At 50.6% G+C, this 26,928-nt stretch overlaps 1 protein-coding gene and 2 pseudogenes across 1 annotated transcript; 2 read left to right on the top strand and 1 right to left on the bottom strand.

Moving 5' to 3' along the window:
- Nucleotides 1-5,972: 5,972 nt before the first annotated feature.
- Nucleotides 5,973-7,911, bottom strand: LOC116483470 (cell division cycle protein 27 homolog; annotated as a pseudogene).
- A 7,802-nt stretch (nt 7,912-15,713) lies between these two features.
- LOC116483523 (putative uncharacterized protein FLJ46204) lies at nt 15,714-16,174 on the top strand (annotated as a pseudogene).
- A 3,684-nt stretch (nt 16,175-19,858) lies between these two features.
- LOC116484232 (keratin, type I cytoskeletal 17-like) lies at nt 19,859-25,686 on the top strand. The gene is made up of 6 exons (XM_032179115.2): nt 19,859-19,901; nt 20,004-20,074; nt 22,706-22,867; nt 23,370-23,495; nt 23,582-23,821; nt 25,382-25,686. Exons 1-5 carry the CDS (start codon nt 19,859-19,861, stop codon nt 23,804-23,806), a joined length of 627 nt encoding a protein of 208 aa, XP_032035006.1. The 3' UTR covers nt 23,807-23,821; nt 25,382-25,686.
- Nucleotides 25,687-26,928: the final 1,242 nt, after the last annotated feature.

Below are 26,928 nucleotides of genomic sequence, written 5' to 3'. Positions count from 1 at the left end.
TTCCGTGGTGACTGACACTTGCAGGCATCTGTTGTCTTCGGACGTCACCTAGCGGCCACTGTTACGGAGAGTCGATGTGACACGGAGGGAGGTCTCGCCGACTTCACCGAGCCTGGGACAACTGGTTTCTCTCTCTCCCTTCTGGAGGCCCCGCCCTCTCTCCCTCGTTGCCTAGGGAACCTCCGCCCTGGCGGGGGCCCTACTGTTCTTTGATCAGTGCTTTAGTTTTGTGTTTTGGTTTCTTTCGTGCGCATAGACTCTTCGACTTGGGCTTTAATTTTCAAGTCGCCCCCCGGCTCCCCCCACTACCCACGTCCCGTTACCTTCATTTAGTGAGTCAGTTAGGTGGGTTCCCCCCAAAACCCCCAACCCCCGCCTCCCAACACCCTGCTTGGAAACCTTCCAGAGCCACCCCGGTGTGCCTCGGTCTTCTCTCCCCTTCCCCCACCCCTTGCCAGCGATCTCATGCTTGCCAGGCTGACATTTGCATCGGTGGGCGTCAGGCCTCACTGGCCACCGTTTTTGAAGATGGGGGCGGCACGGTCCCACTTCCCCAGAGGCAGCTTGGGCCGATGGCATAGCCCTTGACCCGCGTGGGCAAGCGGGCGGGTCTGCAGTTGTGGGGATTTTCCCCCACTCCCCTCCTCAGGCCTCTCTCCCTAGGAAAGCTTCACCCTGGCTGGGTCTCAATCACCTTTTATCATGATGTTTTAGTTTCTCCTCCCTCCCTCCGGCCAGCATAGTTTCACAATGGGAACGGCGTCACAGCTCTAGTCTGGGCCTTCTTAGTATTTGCCCAAAATAGAAATGCTTTCTGAAAACTAATACTTTGCTCACTTAACATTTCCAGGGACGGTGGGGGGGAGGGGGGAGGGATAGCATTAGGAGATACACCTGATGCTAAATGACGAGTTAATGGATGCAGCACACCAACATGGCACATGGATACGTATGTAACAAACCCGCACATTGTGCACATGTACCCTAAAACTTAAAGTACAAAAAAAAAAAAAAAAAAGATTTCCAGGGACGGTGCCTTGGCCCGTGTTTGTTGGCTTGTTTTGTTTTGTTCGTGTTTTTCCTTTTTCGTATGTATTTCTTTTCAGGTGAAGTAGAAATCCCCAGTTTTCAGGAAGACGTGTATTTTCCCCAAGACATGTTAGCTGCTGTTTTCTCCTGTTGTTAACTAGCGCTTTTCTGAATCTCTCCACGTGCAGTGAGAGCTGGTTGATGTCTACTATACTTCATAACATCTTATTTTCTAGAAATCCGTAAGCGAATGCTGCTGCTGCTCTTGCTGCTGCTGCTGCTGCTCTTGTTGCTGTTGCTGTTGTTGTTGTTGTTGTTGTCGTTGTTGTTGTTGTTGTTCTTGTTGTTGTTTTCAAAGTATACCCCGGCCACAGTTTATGGGATCAAAAGCATTATAAAATATGTGTAATTATTTCTGAAGCACGCCCTTCCTCCCCCTCTCTCTGTCTCTGTCTGTCTCTGTCTCTCTCTTTCTCTGTCTGTCTTCTCTCTCTCTCTGTCTCTCTGTCTCCGCCTGTTTCTCTCTCTCTCTCTCTCTCTCTCACTGTGTCTGTCTTCTGTCTTACTCCCTCTCTCTGCCTGTCTGTTTGTCTGTCGGTCTGTCTCTCTCTCTCTCTCTCTCTCCCTGTCTATCTGTTTCTCTCTGTCTCTGTCTCTCTCTCTTTCTGTTTCTCTCTGTCCATCTCTGTCTTTCTCTGTCTCTTTGTCTGTCTGTCTGTCTTTCTCTGTTTTTCTCTCTGTCTCTGTCTCTCTCTGTCCCTCTCACTGTGTCTCTCTTCTGTCTTATTCTCTTTCTCTGCCTGTCTGTCTGTTGGTCAGTCTCTCTCTCTCTCCCTGTCTATGTGTCTCTCTCTCTCTCTCTGCCCATCTGTTTCTCTCTCTGTCTCTTTCTCTCTGTCTCTGCCTGTCTCTCTCTCTCTGTGTCTGTCTTGTGTCTTACTGTCTTTCTCTGCCTGTCTATCTGTCTCTCTCTCTCTCTCTCCCTGTCTGTTTCTCTCTCTCTGTCTGTCTCTCTTTCTGTCTGTTTCTCTCTGTCTGTCTTTCTCTGCGTCTCTTTTTCTCTGTCTTTCTCTCTGTCTCTCTGTCTGTCTCTGTCTCTCTCCCTCTCTCTCTGTCTCCCTGTGTGTCTGCCTTCCATCTTACTCTCTTTTTCTGCCTGTCTGTCATCCTGTCTGTCTGTCTGTCTCTCTGTCTCTCTCCCTTCCTGTCTCTCTGTTTATCTCTCTTTCTGTTTCTGTCTCTGTCCATCTCTGTCTTTCTCTGTCTCTTTATCTGTCTCTCTCTCTCTTTCTGTCTTTCTCTCTTTGTGTATCTTTGTCTCTCTCTGTCTCTCTCTGTCTCTGTCTCTCTCTCCTTCTCTCTCTCTCTCACTCGCTCACTTGCTCTCTGGCTCTCGCTATCTCCCGCCCTCTCTTTCTTTGCAAAATAAGCTCAAGTACATCTAATCTTATCCATTACCAAGGCCTGAATTCTTAACATCAGACATCCCAGATTTGATCTCCCTACAGAATGCTGTACAGAACTGGCGAGTTGATTTCTGGACTTGGATACCTCATAGATACTACATATGAATAAAGATCCAACCCTAAAATCTGGGGTTGCTTCTCCCTCGACTGTCTGGAGAAATCATGCCTCTGTTCACCTAGGATGCTGAGAAGGTTTTCTCAATGTGCATCTGCCCATGTCCTAAATGTGTGACCGAGCCCTGTCCGTTCTGTCTCAAATATGTATCTGCAGACACTTCTCTCCATTTCCACAAGTACCCACGGCCCCTTGTGGAACCACTGGCTCTTTGAAAAAAATCCCAGAAGTGGTTTTGGATTGTTGGCTGGAGGCCTAAGCCTGCTGAGAACTTTCCTGCCCAGGATTCTGTGTGAACAAAAGTGCCTCTGCTGGGAGCTGGGATCCTCGGGACCATGCTTGCTAGCGCTGGATGAGTCTCTGGAAGGACGCACGGGACTCCGCAAAGCTGACCTGTCCCACCGAGGTCAAATGGATACCTCTGCATTGGCCCGAGGCCTCCAACGTACATCACCGTCACCGTCAGCATCCTTGTGAGCCTGCCCAAGGCCCCGACTCTGGGGAGACTCCTGGGAGCCCGGCCTTGGTCGGCTAAAGTCCAGAGGGACAGTGACTTCCACCCACAAGGTCCCCACTGAACTGCGAAGATGTGGAGCGTAGGTCAGAGAGGGGACCGGGGGTGGGGGGAGACGTCCTGACAGGCGAGGAGTTCCCTAGGCTCTGGCCACCCCACCCACGTCCCACGTCCCGGGCACCCGCGGGTCACCGCCGCTTTATCCCCTCCTCTGTCCACAGCCACCCCCACCACACCCCGCAACCCGCGCACACACGCTGCAGGTTACAAAACCACATGGCGTGAATAGAGCCTGGCGGAGCGAGAGTCCATTTCACGAGGCGGGGGGGTGCCGGGTGTGCGGGTTGCGGGGTCTGTAGAGAGCCCGATTCTCCCTCTTGGGTGGCTACAGGCTAGAAATGAATACCGCTTCTTGGGCGGAGGGGCTTCCTTAGGCCATCACCGTTTGCGGGACTCTCTCTCACACCCTCCCTTGAGGCCACAAAATGGATTCCACCCCACCCCTCAACGTTTCCCCCGGGTGCTGGATGTATCCTGTCGGGAGACCTGAGCCCGACACGTTGAGTTAGACACCTTCATTGGCTTTGTGTGTTTGTTTCTTTCTGAGATGGAGTCTTGCTCTGTCGCCCAGGCTGGAGTGCAGTGGCGTGATCTCAGCTCACTGCAACCTCTGCCTCCTGGGTTCAAGTGATTCTCCTGCCTCAGCGCCACCATGCCCGGCTCATTTTTTTATTTTTAGTAGACACGGGGTTTCACCCTGTTTCATTGGTTTTCACTGGAGATTCTAGATTCGAGCCACACCTCGTGCCGTGCCACAGAAAGACTTCTTTTTTTTTTAAAGCACAACATATCTGCTTTATTTGAGTGGCTTCGTATATCATTATAATTGTGTTATAGATGAAGAAAAGGTATTAAACACTGTGCTAATGATAGTGAAAGTGAAAACAAAAGAAAGGCTATCTATTTTGTAGTTAAAGTTGCTCAGTACTTAGAGCTACCTAAATACGTCAGCATTTAAACTCTTTCTAGGAAAAGCAGGCCGGGCGCGGTGGCTCAAGCCTGTAATCCCACCACTTCGGGAGGCCGAGGCGGGCGGATCACGAGGTCAGGAGATCGAGACCATCCTGGCTAACACAGTGAAACCCTGTCTCTACTAAAAATACAAAAAATTAGCCGGGCGTGTTGGCGGGCGCCTGTGGTACCGGCTACTCGGGAGGCTGAGGCAGGAGAATGGCGTGAACCCGGGAGGCGGAGCTTGCAGTGAGCTGAGATCGCGCCACAGCACTCCAGCCTGGGGGACAGAGCAAGACTCCGTCTCAAAAAAAAAAAAAAAAAAAAAAAAAAGGAGGAAAAGCTTGCCAATCTGAATAATCCTCCTTTAAACACAATTTTTGATAGGGTTGCTTTTAAGAATGCGACTCCTGCAAAATAGCTGAACAGACAATACACATTTAAAGAAAACAACACAAGGATCAACCAGACTTGGGAAAAAATAAAAAACAACACAAGTCTTATGAAGAACTGAGTTCTTAAAATATGACAGAGAACATAGCTATCGGAAGAGAAGGCAGTATTGGCAAGTTGATTGTTACATTGGTCAGCAATAGCTAGCACTACGTTTTTGGCCATCTTTCAGGCAATGTAACTACTACAGCAAAATGAGATATAATCCATTAAACAACATATTCACAAATCAAAAAATGTTTTAGTAATAGAATGCTTCAGATTTAGAAGCAAATCAAATGATACAACTCCACTGATGTAACACTTAACCCCAAAGATAACCGTATCTGACAAAAAAACTACCACAGAGTTATGACTTCAGAACTATAGTTTCTCTTGATATTTATTTATGTATTTTATTTTTTATTTTTTTTTCTTGAGACGGGGTCTCGCTCTGTCGCCCAGGCTGGAGTGCAATGGCTTGATCTCGGCTCACTGCCACCTCCACCTCCCGGGTTCAACCGATTCTCCTGCCTCAGCCTCCCGCGTAGCTGGGACTACAGGCGCCCTCCAGCACGCCCACCTAATTTTTATACTTTTAATACAGACGGGGTCCCACTGTGTTGGCCAGGATGGTCTCGATCTCTTGACCTTGTGACCCGCCCGCCTCGGCCTCCGAAAGTGCTGGGATGGCAGGCGTGAGCCACCACATCCGGCCATCTCTTGATGTTTACGCTATTAAGTCAGTCCAGAAAAATACAACAAATGTCAACAGTAAGTATGGTGTTGAGGCGGAAGTAGGACCAAACGTTTTCATATTTTATTCAGTTGATAACAATATGACCTAGGTAGTAATTTCCGATGTGTCTACTTATATACAAGTACAAAACAGTAAAACAGAGATACTGCTAAATAAAAGGGTACACTAACTTCTTCGTAGTAGCTCCACAAACTGGAACACTGTCAAAAAGCAGCAACTAGTGAATTGTTGCAATATTTTTTTCCATTATCCGATAAGTGAATTACGCTATTCCTTTCCAATTTCCCAAGCACTTTTTGTCCCAATCACCATTTCGGTGTTCGAAGAAAAAGTAACAAATCAAGTAACAAAACTAAAGAAACACACACACACAAACAAAAGACAACTACAGTATCTGCAAAAGTTTGGTAGAAGACTGAAACTGTTGAGTATAAGGATCTGGTATTCTATTATCATGAGTTAATTTAAGAGTTTGTTAAAGACATACGTTTCGTAAGAAAACATTTCAGTTAGACGTTATTGACCAGTACGTACCATCCTTAAATATTTGTAACCAAATTCATGGCAATAAAGAGCTCTCTAACAAGAACAATTAGCGAGTACCGGCACCATCAATGAGAGTTTGTCTTTACACTTCATTACCACTTACCATGAGTTACAATGTCTAGGATGGACTCTGATAGCATTTCGAAAACAAGCTATTGCTTTGTCCGATTCTACAGTGAAGACAAACTCACGCCCTAATACACTATAGGCCTAAGCATAATTTGGATCTACTTCGATAGCTTTCTGGAAGAATTTAATTGCCATATCGTGTTCCCGTTGCAAGCGGAAACAGTTCCCTGCAGCACACCAGGCCTCTGGCTGGCGAATTTTTATCCACGTCTGTTAAGTCTTATGACAGAACTGAAAGAGCAACATCTTTTTGAGGATGCCAAAGTGTTGCGGAGCAGATCTCCATGCCTTCGACCCTATAATTCTCAATCCTTCTAACCTCTGAGAATATTATTTCAGCTTGCATGGACTCTGAAAGCTCAAAATAGGCCCTTCCAATTTGGCACAGTACCCAACCAGTATCGTAGTGGTGAGAAGGTAGATGGCTCAAAATATTGACAGCTTGTTTGCAGTGGTAAGAACACAAAGCTAAATAACCTTTCCCCCTTTCACGAAGAAGGTTCATCAAGCCTTCTGCTGCTGCTTTTTGTAGATTGAAAGCCTGAATCTGAGGTGTGATTGCGGATATTTTCCCTTCTGAAATGATGGAAGAGTCCAATTTTGTCATTTCCAGGCTGCCATTGATGTTAGGTTGAGTTATTCCTCCTTCGTTAGTTTTACTTTTTGTTTTTCTGTTTGGGACTTTAGGTGGACACTTCATTTTTAATTTTTTTCCTATTCTCCTTGGTTGTGGAGCTGTCACTAGTCAAGAGTCATGAATATCTTCGAGGCAGTGCATTTGGGGGAGATGCCACAGTGGGGCTCAATACCTGAGGTGTTGCACTTGTTTGTGGACGAGAACTTTGTGTTTTTGCAAGAACTGGAGTTACTTCTCGGCTATTTCCACTCTGTGAGAAGACAGACTGTGCTCCAGTTCGGCCGATTCTGGCAAGAGGCTTTTTTGAAGGGGCTCCGGTGGATGGCACGTCAATGACAGAAGGTGTCTGATACTAGTGTAGTTTTGTAAATAGGATCCATCTCCCGGACCTGGGGTTTCTAATGGCAAAATCCCAACACTTGGAGTTCATTGGACTAACAGCTGCTGGTCGTCCTGATAAACTCCGACCAGTTTTTGGTTTATTTTGAACCTGTTTAGATAATATGGAAGTTCCTGTTCCCAGCGGGACAGTATCAGGTGAAATGACAGCTGAATCAATAGAAGATACTGGGGAATCTGTATTCGAGGAGTACTTTGAATTGGAAGATTCTCAATTCAATCTGTTTAATTCAATTGTGTCCTGGGGTGTTTCCGTAAGAAGGGTCTCAGGCTGTCTGTGACATAAACTATGACGAGGTACTTGTGTGGTGCAACAGTTGGGCCGACCGTTGCTAAAGTTCTGTAAAGATGTGAATTTAAATGTTTGGCCAGGATCTGGCTTTTCACCTATTTCACAGAATGATTCAAAGGGATACCAGAGGAAAGGCTTTAAACTAAGGCCCTTTTGGTAACACTCTGATGCTTTGGCAAGCGGATCTGTCTTGCGATATACCTGTCCCAACAATGAGAGAGTAAAGCAAGCCGAATCACCAAACTCAATAACATAGGAGTAACAATACCATCATGGCTTTTCTGTTTATTAAACACTCCACCCGATAAGATTTGTTCCCCTTCTGCAAGCTTGCTGAGATCAACACAACATTTTGCAAGCAGGTATTTGCATTGCGGTGTAGTACAGCTGTGTCCTTTCAAGAGTCTATATGCTTTATAGGCCTTTCCTGAGCGGTAAGAACAGGTCTCCAGTAAAAACAAGGCTTCTTCTGAGTGTACCTCTGCATAAAGGCGTTCTGCGCGGAAAACCGCATCTCGGTAAGCATAGTGGTTTAGTGCTTGCCATATAGCTGCCTGGATGGGTTCCTGCAGCACCGTCATCCTCGAGGCTCAGGCCCACTTACTTTCTGCAGTGCCTCAGGCACACCCCCCCCCCCCCCCCCCCCCCCCCCACACCAAGCGGCTCATTTAAAGTCACCAGCGACAGTTACCGGGGGATGGGGGAGGCCGAGCCAGAATGACTTCTTTATCCTGCCGACTCTGGAAAGCCCGGCCCCTTGTGACCCATTGCAAACCGAGAGTCACCTCATGTTTGGAAACATGGGGTTTCCGTGTTTCCGCTCCCAAGTTCGGTGGAGGGATGCGGCATGTAGGACGAAGGACTCTCTTCCTTCTGATTCGGTCTGCACAGTGGGGCCTAGGGCTGGAGCTCTCTCTGTGCGGACCGCTGACTCCCTCTACCTTGGGTTCCATCGGGCCCCACCCTGGAACTCGGGCCTTGGCAGATACTGGCCCTTCCTGGCCCTTAAGTCGCTGTCAGAAACCCCATCTCCGGCTCGGATGCCCCGAATGACTGTGGCTCGCACCTCTCTGGAAACATTGGAAATCTCTCCTCTACGCGTGGCCACCTAAAACCACAGGAGCTCCGGACACGTGTGCTTTCGGAAGAGAATGCTGAGAGTCTCTTGCCGACTCTCTCTTGACTTGAGTCCTTCATGGGTGTGTGGTTAAGGCGTAGTGAGACCAGATGTATTAACTCGGGCCGGGTGCTGGTGGCTCACGCCTGGAACCCCAACACTTTGGGAGGCCGAGGCCGTAGGATCCCTTGAGGAATCGCCTAACCCTGGGGAGGTTGAGGCTGCAGCGAGTGAGCCATAATGGTGTCACTGCACTCCAGTCTTGGCGAAAGACAGTGAGGCCTTGTCGCAGGCAGGCAGGCAGGCAGGCAGGCAGACAGACAGACAGACAGACAACAGCTGTATTATGTTCTTCTCAGGGTAGGAAGCAAAAATAACAGAATGCAGCACTTAATTTTTTTTTGGGGGGGGGGATGGAGTTTCACTCTTGGTGCCCACGCTGGAGTTCAATGGCACCATCTCGGCTCGCCGCAACCTCCACCTCCCATGTTCAAGTGATTCTCCTGCCTCAGCCTCCTGAGTAGCTGGGATTACAGGCATGGGCCACCACACCCGGCTGATTTTGTATTGTTAGTAGAGACGGCATTTCTCCATGTCGGTAAGGCTGGTCTCGAACTGGTGACCCCAGTTGATCTGCCCGCCTCAGCCTTCCAAAGTGCTGGGATGACAGGCGTGAGCATCGCTCCTGGCCGGCTACATTTTTTTTTTTCAATTTTAATCCATGTATTTATTGACATTTATTTATTTATTTATTTATTTATTTTCGAGACGGACTCTCGCTCTGTTGCGCAGGCTGGGGTGCAGCTGCGCGATCTCGGCTCACTGCAAGCTCTGCCTCCCGGGTTCATGACATTCTCCTGCCTCAGCCTCCCAGGTAGCTGGGACTACAGGCCCCCCGGCACCGCGCCTGGCTAACTTTTTGTATTTTGAGTAGAGACGGGGTTTCACTGTGGTAGCCAGGATGGTCTCGATCTCCTGACCCTGTGATCCGTCCGCCTCGCCCTCCCCAAGTGCTGGGATGACAGGCGTGAGCCACCGCCCCCGTCCTATTTATCTATTTATTAACTTGGAGTCCAGGTTATGAAACCAGTTAGTTTATGCGTTTTTTTTAGAGACGAGGTTTCACCGTGTTGCCAAGGCTTGGATCGAGGGATCCACCTGCCCTCGGCCTCCCAAAAGTGCGGGGATGACAGGCGTGAGCCTACCACGCCCGGCTCCTCCACTCCCCACCCCCACCCGCTTGTCTTCCCGCCGACAGTTTCATGGCAGAGTGTTTGGCTGGTGTGCTTAAATTCATTCTAAATAGAAATTTAGGACGTCACCTTCTGGCCTCATGGACTCTGAGCTGAGGAGTCCCCTGGTCTGTCTATCACAGGACCGTACACGTCAGGAGGAGAAAAATCATAACGTTTAAAATAAGTAATTTTGTGTTACAGAAATACACGGATATGCCAAAAACACAGAAACCAGTCTTTTAGAAATTGCCTTAGTCCTGGTGTCTGTGCCAGTGATTCTTTTCGATTTGGACCTTGAGTGAGAGAATTCCCAGTCGGTCTCTGGTCTCTGGACGGAAGTTCCAGATGATCCGATGGGTGGGGACTTAGGCTGCCTCCCCCCAGGGTCCCTGGTCGATTAGTTGTGGGGATCGCCTGGGAGGGCGCGGTGACCCACTGTGCTGTGGGGGCGTCCATCCTTCCCCCTCCCCCATCCCCCTCCAGGCGATCCCAATTCATCCCGGGCTGACACTCTCATTGGCAGACGTCGGGCATCACCTAGCGGCCACTGTTACTCTGAAAACGGAGGCCTCACAGAGGAAGGAATCTCAGGCCGCCTGCTCACAGCCTGGGGCAACTGTGTCTTCTCCACCACCCCGGCCCTCATCTCCAACTTCCTCCCTCCCTTGTTGCCAAGGAAAGCTCCACTTTGACGACTGGGTCTGATTGACGTTTGATCAGGCAAAAACAAACAAACAAACAAATAAATAAAATAACATAAAACTAAATAAATAAAGTCAACACATGCAATGCAATGCAATGCCATGCCATGCCATGCCATAGGCTGGGTGCGGTGGCTCATGCCTGTAATCCCATCACTTTGGGAGGCAGAGCTGGGCGCATCACCTGAGGTCGGGAGTTGGAGACAAGCCTGAAAAACATGGAGAAATCCGGTCTCAATTGAAAATACAAAATTAGCCGGGCGTGGTGTCACATGCCTATAATCCCAGCTGCTAGGAAGGCTGAGGCAGGAGAATTGCTTGAACCTGGGAGGCAGAGGTTGCGGTGAGCAGAGATTGCGCCATTGCACTCCAGTCTGAGCAACAACAGCGAAACTCCGTCTCAAAAAAATAAAATAAATAAATAAATAAATACATACATAAAAATCCATAAAGAAAATAAAAATAAAATAAATAAATAGGCCCTGAGCCGTGGCTCAAGCCTGTCATTCCAGCACTTCGGGAGGCCGAGGCCGGTGGATCACGAGGCGGTCAGACCAGCAGGGCCAGTATGGTGAAACCCCGTCTCTACTCAAAATACACAAAATTAGCCGGGCGTGGTGCTGTACGTCTGTAGTCCCAGCTACTCGGGAGGCCAAGCTGAGGCAGGAGAATCGCTTGAACCTGGGAGGCGGAGGTTGCAGTGAGCCGAGATTGCGCCACTGCACCCCAGCCTGGCCGACAGAGCGAGACTCTGTCTCAAAAAATAAAAATAAAAATAAAAATAAAAATAAAAATGAAATGAAACAAAATAATTAAAAAGTGAGTTTCCGGGAAAAAAGAAAAAAAAGAAAACGAGCCCACAGTGACATACACATACGTCTCTCGCCTTTCGAGGCATCAAACACGTTACGAATTATGCGTAATTTCTTTTTGTAACTTAATCTTGTTTTATTATCATGATTTATTTTTTGAGACGGAGTCTCGGAGGCCCGCCCTCCCTCCGTCCCACTCCCTGGTTGCCCAGACAACCTCAGGAGACAGACCCTGGCTGGGCCAGATGGTTCTTCTCTTTGATCCGTTGTTTCCTTGTCTTTCTTCCTGTCTTTAACCCGAGTAGACTCTTCTGCTCGGGTTTTACAGACGGCAGCTCCACTTTAGGCCTTGTTGTTAGTGGGGACTTTCCTGATTCTCCCCAGATGTAGTGAAAGCAGGTAGATTTGCCTTGCCTTTTCTTCTCTTTCTTTCTTTCATTTTTTCCTTTTTTTTTTTTTTTTTTTTTTTGGAGGCAGAGTTTCGCTCTTGTTGCCCAGGCTGGAGTGCAATGGCTCACCGCAACCTCCACCTCCCAGGTTCAAGCAATTCTCCTACCTCAGCCTCCTGAGTAGCTGGGATTACAGGCTTGCACCACCATGCCTGGCTAATTTTGTAATTTTAGTAGAGACGGAGTTTCTCCATGTTGCGGTTGGTCTCGAACTCCTGACCTCAGGTGATCCTCCCACCTCGGCCTCCCAAAGTGCTGGGATTACAGGCGTGAGCCACCACGCCTGGCCTCTTTCTTTCTTTCTTTCTTTCTTTCTTTCTTTCTTTCTTTCTCTCTCTCTCTCTCCTTCCTTCCTTCCCTCTCTTTCTTTCCTCCCTCCCTCTCTCTTCTTTCTTTCTCTCTCTTTCTTTCTTTCTCTTTCTTTCTTTCTTTCTTTCTTTCTTTCTTTCTTTCTTTCCTTTCTTTCTTTCTTTTCTTTCTCTCTTTCTTTCCTTCTTTTCCTTTATTTATTTTTGAGACAGAGTCTCACTCTATCACCCAGGCTGGAGTGCAGTGGCACAATCTCGGCTCACTGCAACCTCCACTTCCCAGGTGCAAGTGATTCTCCTGCCTCAACCTCCTGAGTAGCTGGGATTACAGGCCCACACTACCACGCCTGGCTAATTTCTTGTCTTTTTAGTAGAGACGGGGTTTCACCGTGTTGGCCAGGCTGGCCTCGAACTCCTGACCTCTGTGGGCCTTTACACGAAGTATGACTCTTGTATTCCTTCCTTTCCTCCCTTCCTTCTAGCCACCCACCCACCCACGCATCCGCTCATCTATCCATCTATCCATCCATCTATCCATCCAATCATCCACCCACCCACCTATCCATCCACCCACAAGCCCATCCATCCATCCATCCACTCACCCACCCATCCATCCATCCACTCACCCACCCATCCATTCATCCACCTACCCACCCACCCATCCATTCATCCACCCACCCATCCATTCATCCATTCTTTCACCTAGTCATCCACCCATTCAACCACTCATCCACCCATCCAGTTATCCACCCACCCACCGATTCACCACCCACCCACCCTTCCATCCACCCATCCATCTAATCATTCACCCATCCATCCATCCACCCACCCACACACCCTTTCACCCATCCACCCATCTATCTATCCATCCATCCATCCATTTAACAAAAGAGACAATTTCCTGTCCCCTTTGGGAACACTGCCAAGTTTTCTCTGCCTTGCAGCTGGGTCGAGCTGACATTTGGCAGAAGGAGGTGGGTGGTACATTTTGCATCAGGGCCTGGGCCTGCCTCAGACACAGGTGTTCAGCTCCATGCCAGGACTAATGCTGAGCATGGAAAGCTAGAGAGGTGGCTTTGTGCTCAGGGCCGGTTGTAGCATCTTGGCATGTTTCTGTCCCCAAAGTCCCCAGTGGGCTCAGGGACATTCAGCCATCTTCAGAGATAGCTACCATTTAAAGCAACAAGGAGACAGGACAACCATCACTTTCCCTGACTCCAGTGAGACCTGGAGGCTGTCCTGCAAGTGAGATGCCGCCTTAAGCTCTTCGTGAGCAGAGTTGCCCATAGCCCTTAGCTCATTGCAGGAAGCAACCAATGTGGCCCCCACATTAGTGGCCCTCAGGGCCAGACCAAGTTCAAAAGTTGGTTAACAAACCTGTAGGCTTCTTCTTTGTTTTCGAATGCCACAGAAAATCTTTTTGTGCTATCGTGGGAATGGAGTCTCTCCTTCCTTCAGCCTCATCTGAGTTGAGGTGGGGAGAGTTGGACACAAAGGTCAAGGGGAGAGAAACACTCAAAACAGTCCCCAGAAAGCCAAGGCAGGGTTGGCACACCAAAATGACGCGGAGACAGCCCCGCACCCTAATGGGTCAATCCCATCCCTCAATAACAGTGTGTGGCTGGGATCTTCTGCATTTCACGGGAGGCTCAGGGAGATGAAGCAACTTGCCTGAGGTGTCACAGGTGTAGGAAGGAGAGTAGGGGCAGATGGGGCCTAACTCCAGGTTTGCCTGGACGCAGAGCCACGCATTCCCCCCACCTCCTCCTTGATGGGTTCTCTCTGCACGCTTCAGGGTGCCCCCATGCTCTGCTCAGCTCCTGCAGAAGGAGGGCACAGAGCTCACTGCTGGCTGGTCTCCATGGCAACAGCTGAGGAGTCTGCATCAGATGATGGCAGAGCTGCTTTGGAGCGCGAGCTTGGCTGTGATGGCAGGGACTTGGGAGGAGAGGAGCTGGAGGAGTGGGGGATGGGGCATGAGCTGGGGTGCCGGATGGGCTGCTCTCCCAGCAGCCATTTGGAAGATGCTTCCAGTCAGGTCTCAATCTCAATCGGTCACCGGTCCATGTATATTTCATGGACATCTACCCTGTGCTGGGCACCAGGCATACAACAGTCTACTGGACCCAGTCTCACTCTCAAGGGGAGTGTAGCCCAGGAGAGAGGCAGGTAGATTATCAGATAATTCTAGCTCACCACGATTGATGGGAAGATAGGGAAAGTTTGGGACACATGCAAGCCCCTAGAAGAGGCACCCCATGGGGGCTTGGGGGCAGGAAAGTTTTCCAGGAGAGAGGAATATCTATGTGACATTCTGAGACAGAGAGAGAGAGGGGGAGAGAGAGAGAGGGAGAGAGAGAGGGAGAGAGAGAGGGAGAGAGAGAGAGGCAGAGGGGGGAGGGAGGGGGGAAGAGAGAGAGGGAGAGAGAGAGATGAATGAGATCTGCCAGTCCTCAGTGCCTGGAGCTCCAAGGGAGGAAGTCTAGAGAGGGAAGCCATGCTTGTCCTGGGGCCGAGATGAAGAGGAAGGGGGAGGATCTGCTCCAGGCCAGCCCTGGACGAGGGGATAAATTTTGTCTTCACCAGACACTGAATTGGGCATCCTCACCTCCCACCTTATAGATGAGGAAACTGAGGCTCAAAGAGCCTCAGCAGGATGGAGGAGGAGGTGGACCCGGCTCTGATGCAGGTGGCTGGTTCAATGACAGACCCCCCTGTGCCTCGACTCCCGGACCAAATCCGGAGGTCCTGGAGTAGAGTTGGTGGGTCTGTCAGGGCATGACCAGGCTGCCTGTCTCTGGAGACTCCCCCAAGGAAGTTTCTTGACCTTGAGGATGATAACACAGGGCAGGCTCTTGAGGGCTGTGCAGGGACTCCCTGGAGAGCCCTGGGAAAAGCAGGCCTGGGCCTCTGCCTCTGCTGCAGGGGCCAGCACAGGTGTCAGGTCTCCACACATTTCATGTCCAGGCCATTTTCCCACTCTAGGTCCAAGGCTGGGCACTTCCCAGTCAGTGGCACAGCTGGTGCTGTGAGGTCTCTCACTCTCCAAAGGTTGGTTTCAATCCCAAGTGTCGCCGCTGGAAACACTGGCCACCCCGGGACATGTCTTGCCAGTCCTTCTGCAGGGCTCTGTTTCTTAGGTCCCAAGCACCTACAGGGAGCACTAGTCTGAGATCTTCCAAGATGCTGGGCAGGAACAAGCCTGCTATGCTCATTCCCAAAGGGCTCCACATCTAGAGAAATGAAGGCCTGGAAGGCTCTTTGGCTCCACACTAGCAAAACAGTTTACGTCACCCTCCCTAAAGAGACAGTCAGGAAATCCCCTCGTTCCTGGGCGAGGAGAAGCTGGCCCACAGGGAGTGACAGCGTTGAGCAGATACTACCCTTGACTCCCTCATGGATAGGGTGGGGGCCTGCTGACCTTGACAGCAATCAGGGGAGGGGGCTTGGAGGGAAGAGGTTAGCTGGTGAAGGTGAGGGAAAGGACTGGAGTTAGGACAGGGTGCAGCGACCACATCCTGTGACGAGGAGGCATCTGTGATCTGTGTGATCTGCCAGGCAGGCAACACAAGTCATTGTACTGCTACTATGCCCGCTACTGAGACAGGAACAAAGAGAGGCTGTTTCTGCCTCTTGGTGCTCTCCGTTGGACACGTCTGCTGGGCAGTACTGGCTTTTACCGTAGGTATTTTTCTGCTCTTCTTTCTCTCCTCCTCTCCCTCTCTCTTTTCCAGGGCACTCACACACACACACTTGCACACATGTGCACAGTTGCACACACAAGCATTGTACACATGTGCACATATATGCATTTGCATACACTTGCACACCCATACACCTGTGCACTAGCACCCATTTGCACTAATGCCCACACACTTGCACACATGTGCATTTGCAGAAATACACCCTTGCACTTGTCTGACACACCTGCACACTTGCACACACCCATTTGCACACAGGCACTGACACACTCGCATGCATTTGCACACACAGCCACAAACTTGCACAAGCAGCACTTGTACACTGACAAGTGTCAGTGCCTATACAGTGCACAGTTATGCATTTGCACACGGCTACGCCTGCTCACACATTTGCACACACCCACCTACACACTTGCACACATACTATACACACGAGCGTGCAGCACACATGCGCATGTGCACACATGCACATTTGCACATGCACACAGCAGTGGCACACACTTCTCTATCACTCTCCCTAGTCACTGTTCTCCCCTGTGATTCCCACTCCTCTAACCGCCCCTGCTCACTTGCTGCCCCCTCCACTGGAAGGGGCCTGGCCTGGTGCCCTGTCTCTGTCTGTCTCCACCTGCAGGGAGGTTTCACAAAGACCGGCTGATAGCTGGCCTGGCTGCAGCTGCTGCTGACAGGAAGTCTCTGAGGGGCGAGGCTGAGAGGAAACCACACTCTCGCTGGGGTTCCCGAAGCTCTGGTCTCTGGGGAGGGGTGCGGAGACGTGTGGGAGTGAGAGGGCTTTGAGGGAGGGACAGCATGAAGCTTTTCTCTGGGTCTCTTCAGTCTCCAGGACAAAACTAGGCCACTGTGCTCCAGGAGAAGGGAAAACCCATATCCCCCTGGGCTGGGCCCACCGGCAAATCGGGCTTCCAGGCCGATGGGCTGAGGCCCATGCTTCTGTCTCTGCCTTGTCAGGCTTATTCTTCAGGCCTTTGAAGCAACCTTTGGTGGGCAAACGGCATCTCGGGGAACCCTGGCCTGTCTCCTCCAGAGTTTGTGCCTTGGTCCTGGGCAGGGGCCACCATGGGCTGTTGATGTAAATGGCATCCCCAGAGTTGTGCAGTGTGGGGCAACCCTGAGGTATGAGCCCAGCCCCCCATCTGCAGCTTTTGCTACCCAGCCCAGCTCCAGCTCTGTCTCTGTCACTGGGGGTGGTGGGGGAGGCCGGAGCTCAGGGGCAGGGGCACCCCTGGCAGATTCTCCCTGCCCCAGGTAGAAGGGGAGGGGGAAGTGCCCATCCTCCATCCTCCTATCCTGCCAGCAGGGTGGGCGCTACTATGCAGGGGAGGGTCTGGCTGAATAATGATGCTGAGCTCGGGACACCAGCCTTCTCCATGCACCTACTGTGTGCCAAGTACCATCCCAAGTGCATTATGGGTGGTAACTTGTACAATGACTCAGAGAGGCACCGCTATAATCACCCCCAGTTTCTGTCTGGTTCTAGTCCTGGCCACACAGCTAATAAGAAACAAATGGATTTGATCTGATTTTATCTGAACCCGGGCAAGCTGGCCCAGAGTCCACTGTCTAACCATTGGACCGTCCAGCCCGCCAAGACTCCAGGCTCGCAGGCGTTGCACGCCTCTGTCATTTCCCAGGGAAACAAGCTCTGGCAGCCCCTGCCCTGTGGGCACTTTGGCCCAGACTCCCTGCCTCCCTGCCTTTCATGATAGGAGCCAGAGAACAGTCTCCTTTGCAGGAAAGGAGCTCGACGGGGGTCTTCTCTTGCAGGCTCTGTCTTGCATGTGGGTCCTGAGCTTTCTCATTGAATAAGGGGAGGGGGCAGCAGGGTCAGTCTAGCGCAGCGTGGATGGAGGCCGGTTGAGGCTTTCTTGAAACCCTAAGCCCAGCTGGGATCCTTGGGGAAGGATCCTTAGCTGGGACCTGACTGGCTCTTCCAGAGGTCAGTAGGGTATGTGACTGGAGCCCAAGTAGGAAGGAGGGCACAATGGTGGCCCCAGTCCTGGGATGACCAGGCCCCGAATCTGCCCTGCTGGAACCCCATTCCCTGACTCTAGGCCCCCTTTCCCCACCACGCAGGACACCAGGCTCTTGCCTTAAGAAAGGAAATGTCTTATGGTGAACAATTCTCCAGGTCCCTAGTGTGGCTCCAACAGATGCCAGAGGAACATGGCAGGTGACCCTGGTCTTCTATGACCCTGACTTTACTTGCTGTCATGAGGCCAATCTCTTACCTTGACCCGCCTTCTGCCTCTGCTTTCAGAAGGGCAGAAGAGAGGGCCTCCTGTAGCTTCCCAGCCGCCTCCCACCTCCTGCCGCCCGGCAGTGCTGGGCCCTCAGCAGCGAGGTTCAGGAGGGGAAGAACCTCTCGCAGGTGAACAAATTGCTGCACATCAGACATATTCTTTTCAAGCCTCATTTTCTCTCCTTTTCATGCTAACTTTCCCACTATTAAAGAGCATTTTTAAAAAGAAGATGAAAAAAGGGAGAGAGAAAAGAAGGATGAAAGTGTGAGCGGGCACCCGGAAGTCCTTTTCAATTGTCTGCTGCTGTGCAGGGTCTGATCTAAGAGCAAGAAATTGGAAGATGCCGGAAGGGCGAGGTTTCATTTCAGTCCTGCCTGTTGGGCCGAGTCTGGGGCGGGGAAGGAGAGGTGATGGAGGTGGGCCTGGCTGGGCCCCGTGGCCCTGGAGGCTGCCCCTCTGCCTGCCACCCAGCCCCTGGCCTGTGCCTGGCACAGAAAGCCCCTCAATAATTTCTTGTTGAATGAATGAAAGAAAAGAAATCAGTGGATGGAGAGGGCTGGATTCTTCTGTGGGGACCTTCCACGTCACCTTCTCTGTGGGGCTCTAGGGCTGAGAAAGAAAGGATAGATTTGGTAAAAGTCAGGCAGGGGCTGGGAAAGCATTAGGTGGACCAGGCACGCTGCAGCAAGGCCACACCTGCACTGTTGTCCCACTGGTGATATCCATGGGTGCAGCCATGGCGGGTGGGCACAGTTTCACATGGGATGGGGGGGTGAGCCTGGGTTGGGTGGGCGACCCCCACCCCCACCCCTTCCCTACCCCTCTCCCCACCAGCTGGTACTATTGGGTTTGAGTGAAGAAAAAAGCTCAGGAACATGCCAGGAAGGTGTGACCATGATGACACCTCTGAGATGAACCCAAGAAGAAACAGCAGAGTATTATACAGGGGAACAGGACTCAGGGTGGACTTCAAGTATCATTAAACATAATAAAATATTTAAAAAGTTATTATTGGCTGGGTGCAGTGGCTCACGCCTTTAATCCCAGCACTTAGAGAGGTCAAGGTAGGAAGATTGCTTTAGCCTAGGAGTTTGAGACCAGCATGGGCAACATAGTGAGACCCCATCTCTAAAAAACAAACAAACAAACAAACAAAAAAACCCAGGAAATAAAATACAAGAAATAAAAAAAGTTAGCTGGGCATGGTGGTGCACACCTGTAGTCCCAGCTACTTGGGAGGCTGAAGCAAGAGGATTGCTTGAGTCTAGGAGGTCAAGGCTGCAGTGAGCTATGATCAGGCCACTGCACTCTAGTCTGGGCAACAGAGCAAGACCCTGTCTCATACACACATACACACACACACACACACACACACACACACACACACGAAAGTTACTGTTTAATCCAAAGGATGGAATGCTATCCAGCAGGGAAAAGGAAGGAGCTACTCGTACATGCAGCAATGTGGGTGAGCCTTGAAAGCATCGTGCGAAGTGAAGGAAGCCAGACAGAGGCCTCTGTGTGTATGACATTCTGGAAACGGCAGAGCTTTAGGGACAGAAAACCCATCAGTGGTTGCTTGGGGCCAAGATGGGGGGAGACGGTTGACTGCAGAGGGCCAGGAGGGACTTTTTTGCATCATAGAAACATTCTCTATCTTGATTGCATGGTGGTTCCTTGACTATATATACACGTTAAAATCCATCAAATGGTATACTTAAAATTAGTGAGTTTTATTGCATGTAAATTGTACTTCAATGAAATGGGTATATTAAAAATCTACAGCTTTCTGCAATCCTTCTATGTCCTAGGCATGAGCTGGGAACATCTAAATATAGGATTTTCAATACTCAGAACAACCCAGTATCTTTTCAGAGAGATGAGCACAGGCTTTGCGAGGTCACACAGCGAATACAGGCCACACAGCACAGCTCATATGCCAGCATGGAGATAAAGGCTGAACTTTCTGCCGGGGGCCTGGAGGGGAGTGAGCACAATCAGACCTGACCGTGGTGGCCATGGAGCCTGGTCCCTCAGGGTTCTGTGTTCCCAGGGACCTGCTGTATAAGACCGGACCATCTGCACACAGGAGCTCAGATCACTTTTCTCTCCAAATCCTTTGGGTATTTGAATCCCTGGATTTTTCGAAATCAGAGTTTGGTTAGGCCTGTTCCCCCAGAAATGCCCTCAGAGCCCCAGGCAGGGACCCCAGCCACTTGCCCTGGAGGAAGCCCCTGGGCTTACCTCCCTCCTTCCCCCACCTTCTATTTCTCTCTGGATATCAGCATACTTGTCACACTTACTTCATTTCTCCTCCAGCTTGGTGACGCAAGGTGAGCTGAAGGAGAGCCGCTTGGGTGAGGATTATGAAGGCACGGGTGCCATGGAAACCAGCCTGAAGGCCCCCTAAAGCTGCAGCCGTCAGGAGGGGCTGCCCCACTGCCATTGGTTGGCCACGTGGACCCTCTCCCTAACGCGATGCGTGACTTTTATTTATTTTACTCTGTTTTGCATCTTATGCCTGCTCTCGGCTTCTCTTGGCTTCCTCACAGTCCTGGTGCAGGATGCTTCCTGCAGGTCAGTAGGATAAAGGTGCTAATGTTTTCTGGTTCTCTTTTTTGAACTTCTGACTTTTTTAGGCTCATTTTCTGGTGCTCTCTCCTCTATGCCATAAGGCAGCACAGGTTTCAAGCCACAGATGTTGGAGGTAGAAAATGGCATTATGTTAGATAGAGAGGGAAGCCAGCTCTTCTAGCAGGTGCTGTAGAATGGCTTCTGATTTTGGTCACAGAAGCAGACCCTAACTTTCCCTGCAAATCCAAGAAGCCCTCAAAGGGGCCAAAGGCAGGCTCTTTAGCACAATGTCAATCTGAGCAGAATGGAAGGGTTTCCAGAGGTTGCTAGTGAGATTCAAAGCCCCGTGGGTGCCGTGATCTTCCTAAGCTTGCCTTTAGAGAAGTGTGCTGTCAAAGCTTCAGGAGGCTGCCAGCTTCTGGTTGGACCTCAACCTCCTCCTCCTTCAACCTCCTCCTCCCTTTGAATAGGAATCAGGAGAATCTTTTACATTAGCCTTTGCCTTGATAGTTTTTATATCCTTCATTTTATTTCTTTCCAGCAATGGCCCTGAGAAGTTGGCAGGTGAAGTGCCATTAACCTCGCACTGGAGAGGAGGAAATTGAGACCCAATTTTTTTTTTTTTTTTGAGACAGAGTCTCGCTTTGTCACCCAGGCTGGAGTGCAGTGGTGCGATCTCAGCTCACTGAAATCTCCACCTTTCCAGTTCAAGTGATTCTCATGCCTCAGCCTTCCGAGTAGCTGGGATTACAGGTGTGTGCCACCATGCCTGGCTAATTTTTGTATTTTTAGTAGAGATGGGGTTTCACCATGTTGACTAGGTTGGACTTGAACTCCTGACCTCAAGCGATCCACCTGCCTTGGCCTCCCAAAGCGCTGGGATTACAGTTGTGAGCCACTGCACCCGGCTGAGACCCAATAATTTAAGTAGAAGGGCTGGGACTGGAGCCTGAGGCTGCTGCTCCCTGCCTAAGGCCCTGAGACTGCTTGATCACAGGGTCAAGATCTTTGATGAAGCCACTGGCTCAAGCTGTGGGTAGGCTTTTCCTGGTAGGAAATTTGCCTGAGACCTGGCAAAGATGGGACCTTTTAAATAGTGAACGGAAATGAGCAGTCCTTCCAAAGTCAAGTTCCTCAATGAAGCCCTTCTAAACACTGTCTCTCCTCCCTGCACACATGCCTATGTTCACACAATACACATGCTTGTTCATGCTTTATCCCTCTTCATTAGGGGTCTATCCCCATCAAGCCATTAAAGTTCTTCTCGTGGAATCTCTGATGACACTTTTTTTTTTTTTTGGCTTGTGAAAACCAACCATTTTGTTATTTCATGAGTTTATGAGTTGACTGGGCTCAGCTGGGAGGTTCTTCTGGATGGGGCTTCAGCCATAAACAAACATGACTAAGTCAGAGTCTCCAAGATGTATCACTCACAGGACTGGCATTTAATGCTGACTCTGGGCTGGCCACTCCACCAGGGCTGTTGATTGGAGAGGCTACACATATCCTAGGCTAGGATTCTCACAGCATGGGTGCTTGGGTCTCAGAGGGAGGGCCCCAAGAGAGCCCATTTTAAGAAAGAGGAAGTGAAATGTGCCAGTCTTCAAGACTGGACCCAGAACTGGCATAATGTCACTTTTGCTGTGTTCTCCTGGTTGCCTGATGACATCTCAAGTACCACATCCAGTGGACCATTTGGGGCCTCATCTGAATTCAGCTCTCTGGCCACATGACACAGCTGACCTGCCCCTTCTTGAAGCCCCCTCCTCCCCGGCTTCACTGCATCCCTCTGTCTTGGTCTCGGCACCCCCGTGTTCCTGCCACACTTTGATGATTTCTCTTCTCCAGGTTTTCTCTTCCTTGTTTCATTCTTGGCCTTTTCCTCTCTCAACTCCACACACTGTCCCAGAGACCCCATCCAAGCCCATGATGTGATGTCGTATCTGTGCCAAGGAACTCCAGGTCTGCCACTCCAGCCCACACCTGAGAGCCAGCCTTGGGCATCCAACTCTCCCAGACATTCCTGCCCAGAGGCAGATTCAAGAATTCCAAAGTGCCTCTTGCTCCACCCATCCAGAGAGGGGCTTGCCAGATAGAGCAGAGGGAGAACAAAGGAGGGGTCCTTGTGGGGAGTGGGGTCCCCTCGTGGGGGAAGACTTGGGAGTGAGAGGTCAGGATGGGTCCAGGTTCACACATCCACATCCCCTTTTTCCATAGGAGATGAACGCCTTGCAAGGCCAGGTGGGCAGTGAGATCAATGTGGAGATGGACGCTGCCCCAGACGTGGACCTGAGCCGCATCCTGAACGAGAGGCGTGATCAGTATGAGGAGATGGCAGAGAAGAAATGCAAGGATGCCGAGGATTGGTTCTTCAGCAAGGTGGGGGCTGCTGCAGGCCAGAGGTCTCTCTTAGGGGCTGGGGCTCAGGGGCCTTAGCACTGACAGTAAGCCCACAGCCAGGTGTCTTGGAGGTGCCCCCTCCTCAGCAAGCTGCATGGACCACAGGGTCACCCACTGCATCAACAGACCTGGAGCTGAGCTCAAGCTGGGATCGGGGGGGGGGGAGTGGGGAGGTAGGCAGCCCCCACAGAATAAAGGCAGAGGGTGAAGACCTTGGGAGTCCCCACCTCTCTCTCAAGAAGTCAGGAACTAGCACCAAGAGCCAGGCTACATGTTCTGGCTGGTTCTCGTTTCCGGTCTGTGCCTCCCACACGCAGGGATTAACCATAACAAGTTAACATTTCAAATGGCATGTTTCTGGGCTTTGGGACGTGGGAAGCTGGTGAGAAGGCACACTCTCTCCACAGTTAGATTTGGGAAGAGGCCTGACTTGGAAGAGGGATCCAGGCTCACACCACCCTCTCCTGTGTCCTGTCTGCAGACAGAGGAGCTGAACTGCAAGGTGGCTACCAACAGCGAGCTGGTGCAGAGCGGCAAGAGCGAGATTTTGGAGCTCCGGCGCACCATGCAGGCCTTGGAGATCGAGCTGCAGTCCCAGCTCAGCATGGTAGGAACAGTCCTGTGCATGGGGGTGGGCCCAGAAGAGGACCCTGACAACCCTCACTGACCCCTGGTCTTCCTGCCGTCCTGCAGAAAGCATCCCTGGAGGGCAACCTGACGGAGACAGAGAACCGCTACTGCATGCAGCTGTCCCACATCCAGGGGCTGATCGGCAGCGTGGAGGAGCAGCTGGCTCAGCTTCGCTGCGAGATGGAGCAGCAGAACCAGGAGTACAAGATCCTCCCGGACATGAATACGTGGCTGGAGCAGGAGAGCGCCACCTACCGCCACCTGCTGGAGGGCGAGGATGCCCAGTGAGTGGGGGAGCCTGGGGTCAGGGCTGGGGGCCTCTTGGCAGGGGTGGGGCTCTCAGACTCACATCTAATTTCCTCTCTGTTTTTTGTTTTGTTTTGTTTTTTTTTTTGTTTTTTGTTTTTTGAGATGGAGTCTGGCTCTGTCGCCCAGGCTGGAGTGCAGTGGCGCGATCTCGGCTCACTGCAAGCTCCGCCTCCCGGGTTCACGCCATTCTCCTGCCTCGGCCTCCCGAGTAGCTGGGACTACAGGCGCCCGCCACCGTGCCCGGCTAATTTTTTGTATTTTTAGTAGAGACAGGGTTTCACCATGTTAGCCAGGATGGTCTGGATCTCCTGACCTCGTGATCCGCCCGCCTCAGCCTCCCAAAGTGCTGGGATTACAGGCGTGAGTCACCGCGCCCGGCCCACTGCTGCATTTTCTAGCAGCCGAGCTATAGTTCATTTCTGTGAGCTCCTGAGACACCTTAGCTTGTCTCAGCCCGCTGGATCGTTTCTCTAATCCCTGCCCTGCTCAGGTCACCTGCTGCTGCCCTAAGCAGAGCCCACATGCGCCCCCTTGTGGTGGGAAACCAAACGATTCCGCAGATCCTGTTTATTGAGGGAGGAGGTGAAACGGGATGCCCACGGGCGACCCAGCCTTCCTGGGTTTTGTGAATTCTGATTCACACCTACTTTGGAGAGACTCTCTGGCACCGTCTCATGATGGGAACCCTAGTGCTGGTCACCCACTCAGTTATTATAATTAATTTTGCGTTCGTAATATATTTAACTGGTTCAAAAATCAAAACCATATAAAAAGGATACAGTGGGGCCAGGCACAGTGGCTCACACCTGTAATCCCAGCACCTTGGAAAGCTGAGACGGGCAGATTGCTTGAGCTCAGGAGTTCGAGACCAGCCTGGGCAACATGGTGAAACCCTGTCTTTACTAAAAATTTTTAAAAATTAGCCAGGCATGGTAGTGCACGCCTGCAGTCCTAGCTACTCGGCAGGCTGAGGTAGGAGGATCACTTGAGCCTGGGAGGCAGAGGTTACAGTGAGCAGAGATCGTGCCCGCTGCACTCCAGCCGGGGTGACAGAGTGAGACTCTGTCTTTAAAAAAAAAAAGTGTGCAGTGAAAAGTCTCACTCCTTTCTCTGCTCTTATTCACCCACTTCCTGTCTATGTACAAGTCCCACACAGGCAACCACTTTTGTTTCCATGCATCCCTGTAGAGGTTTTCTTTTGTTGGTTTTTTGTTTGTCTGTTTGGTTTTTTGTTTTTTGAGACAGGGTTTCATTCTTTCACCCAGGCTGGAGTGCAGTTTTGCAATCTCAGCTCACTGCAACCTCCGTGTGCTGGACTCAAGCATCCTCCCACCTCCGCCTCTTGAGTAGCTAGGATACAGGCTCATGTCACCACACCCAGCTAATTTTTGAAATTTTTGTAGAGATGGGGTCTCCCTATGTTGCCTAGGCTGGTCTCAAACTTCTTGGCTCAAGTGATCTTCCCACCTTGGCCTCCCAAAATGTTGGGATTATAGATGTGAGCCACTGCGCCCGGCCTAGAGTTTTTTGTTTGTTTGTTTGTTTGTTTTTTAGTAGAGACTGGGTTTCACTATGTTACCCAGGATGGTCTCCATCTCCTGACCTCGTGATCCACTCGCCTTGGCCTCCCAAAGTGCTGGGATTACACGCGTGAACCATCGCACCCAGCCAAGTTTTTTATACTAATAAAAAAGATTGTATTCTTTGTTCACACCTCCCTTTTTGTAATTAAAAGGTGTCACACAATTATACCATTCTGCATCTTGCTATTGGTGAGCTTTCCATTATTCATTCCTAGAGAGCATCTTCATTCTTTTTCAGAGTTGCATGATATTCTGCTACAGATGTACCATATTTGCTTAACCTGTCCCCTATTGATGGGCATGTGGATGGCTTCCAGTCTTTTGCTGTTATAACTAAATAATCACGCAATTATATCTGTGGGACGCATTCTCAGAAGAGGGGTTACTGGATCAGAGGTTATTTGTAACATTAATGGAGAGTGCCATATTGCATCTATACGGGTTGCAGCATCTCGCCTGCCCACCAGCAATATATGAATGGATTCAGCAGCTCCCCATGTCCCTTCCATCTCTGTCTTCCTGGCATCTCCTCTACTCTAAATTGGGCCTCTTGGAATGGTGGAATCGGGGTGTAAGGATTGGGATCAAGGGCCCCATATCTTAGAATGGTGAGATAGGGGTGTAAGGGTTGTGGGCAGGGTCTCGATATCTTAGAATGGTGAGATCGGGGTATAAGGGTGGGGGACAGGGGCCGCATATCTTAGAATGGTGAGATCGGGGTGTAAGGGTTGGGAGAAGGGGCCCCATATCTTAGAATGGTGAGATCGGGGTGTAAGGGTTGGGGCGCCCATAGGATTCCATCAGCATTTGTGATCTCCAGCTGCACGTAGCATTTGTTAAGCTGCATAACTTGATGGCATTGGGGTCACACCAGGGGCTGGTGAAGGGAGCCCCAGGGCTAGTCTGAGTCTGTAGTTCCTGGCCTTTCCCTGGGAAGATGGCTCCAGACCTTTGTAGGGGTGTCCAACAGTGTGCTGGAGTTAAATGCAGTTATGCTCCTGCCCACTCAGAGTTGCAGTTCCTTGAGCCTTGCTGTCAGCAGGATGGGATGGGCTGACAGGGTAGAGAATGTACCTGGGCTCAGCTGGCCCAGACTCCAAAGGCCACCAGAAAACCAGGGTGGCAAATGCCCATCATTTAACGAGTGGATAAAGAAACTGATATATACATACAGTGGAATACTACTCAGCCATAAAAAGGAATACATTCATGGCATTCACAGCAACCTGGATGGGATTGGAGACTATTACTCTTTTTATTTTATATTATTTTATTTTCTTGAGATGGAGTTTTTGCTCTTGTCACCCAGGCTGGAGTGCAATGGTGCGATCTCAACTCACTGCAACCTCTGCTTCCCAGGTTCAAGCAATTCTTCTGCCTCAGCTTCCCGAGTAGCTGGGACTACAGGTGCCCACCACCACACCCGGTTAATTTTTGTATTTTTAGCAGAGATGGAGTTTCACTATATTGGCCAGGCTGGTCTCGAACTCCTGACCTCAGGTGATCCACCCTCCTTGG

This window comes from Hylobates moloch, unplaced genomic scaffold, assembly GCF_009828535.3.
Source record: "Hylobates moloch isolate HMO894 unplaced genomic scaffold, HMol_V3 SCAFFOLD_15, whole genome shotgun sequence".
Taxonomy (NCBI): domain Eukaryota; kingdom Metazoa; phylum Chordata; class Mammalia; order Primates; family Hylobatidae; genus Hylobates; species Hylobates moloch.
Note: the sequence above shows the minus strand (reverse complement) of the source record. Positions and strands in the feature narration are given on the sequence as shown.

Bases quoted from the DNA above. Each gene is read 5' to 3' on its own strand.
- LOC116484232 (XM_032179115.2), top strand. From the start codon at position 19,859: ATGGAGATAAAGGCTGAACTTTCTGCCGGGGGCCTGGAGGGGA. The intron at 19,902-20,003 runs GTGAGCACAATC...ATCTGCACACAG, and splicing joins TGCCGGGGGCCTGGAGGGGA to GAGCTCAGATCACTTTTCTC. The intron at 20,075-22,705 runs GTTAGGCCTGTT...CTTTTTCCATAG, and splicing joins TTTTTCGAAATCAGAGTTTG to GAGATGAACGCCTTGCAAGG.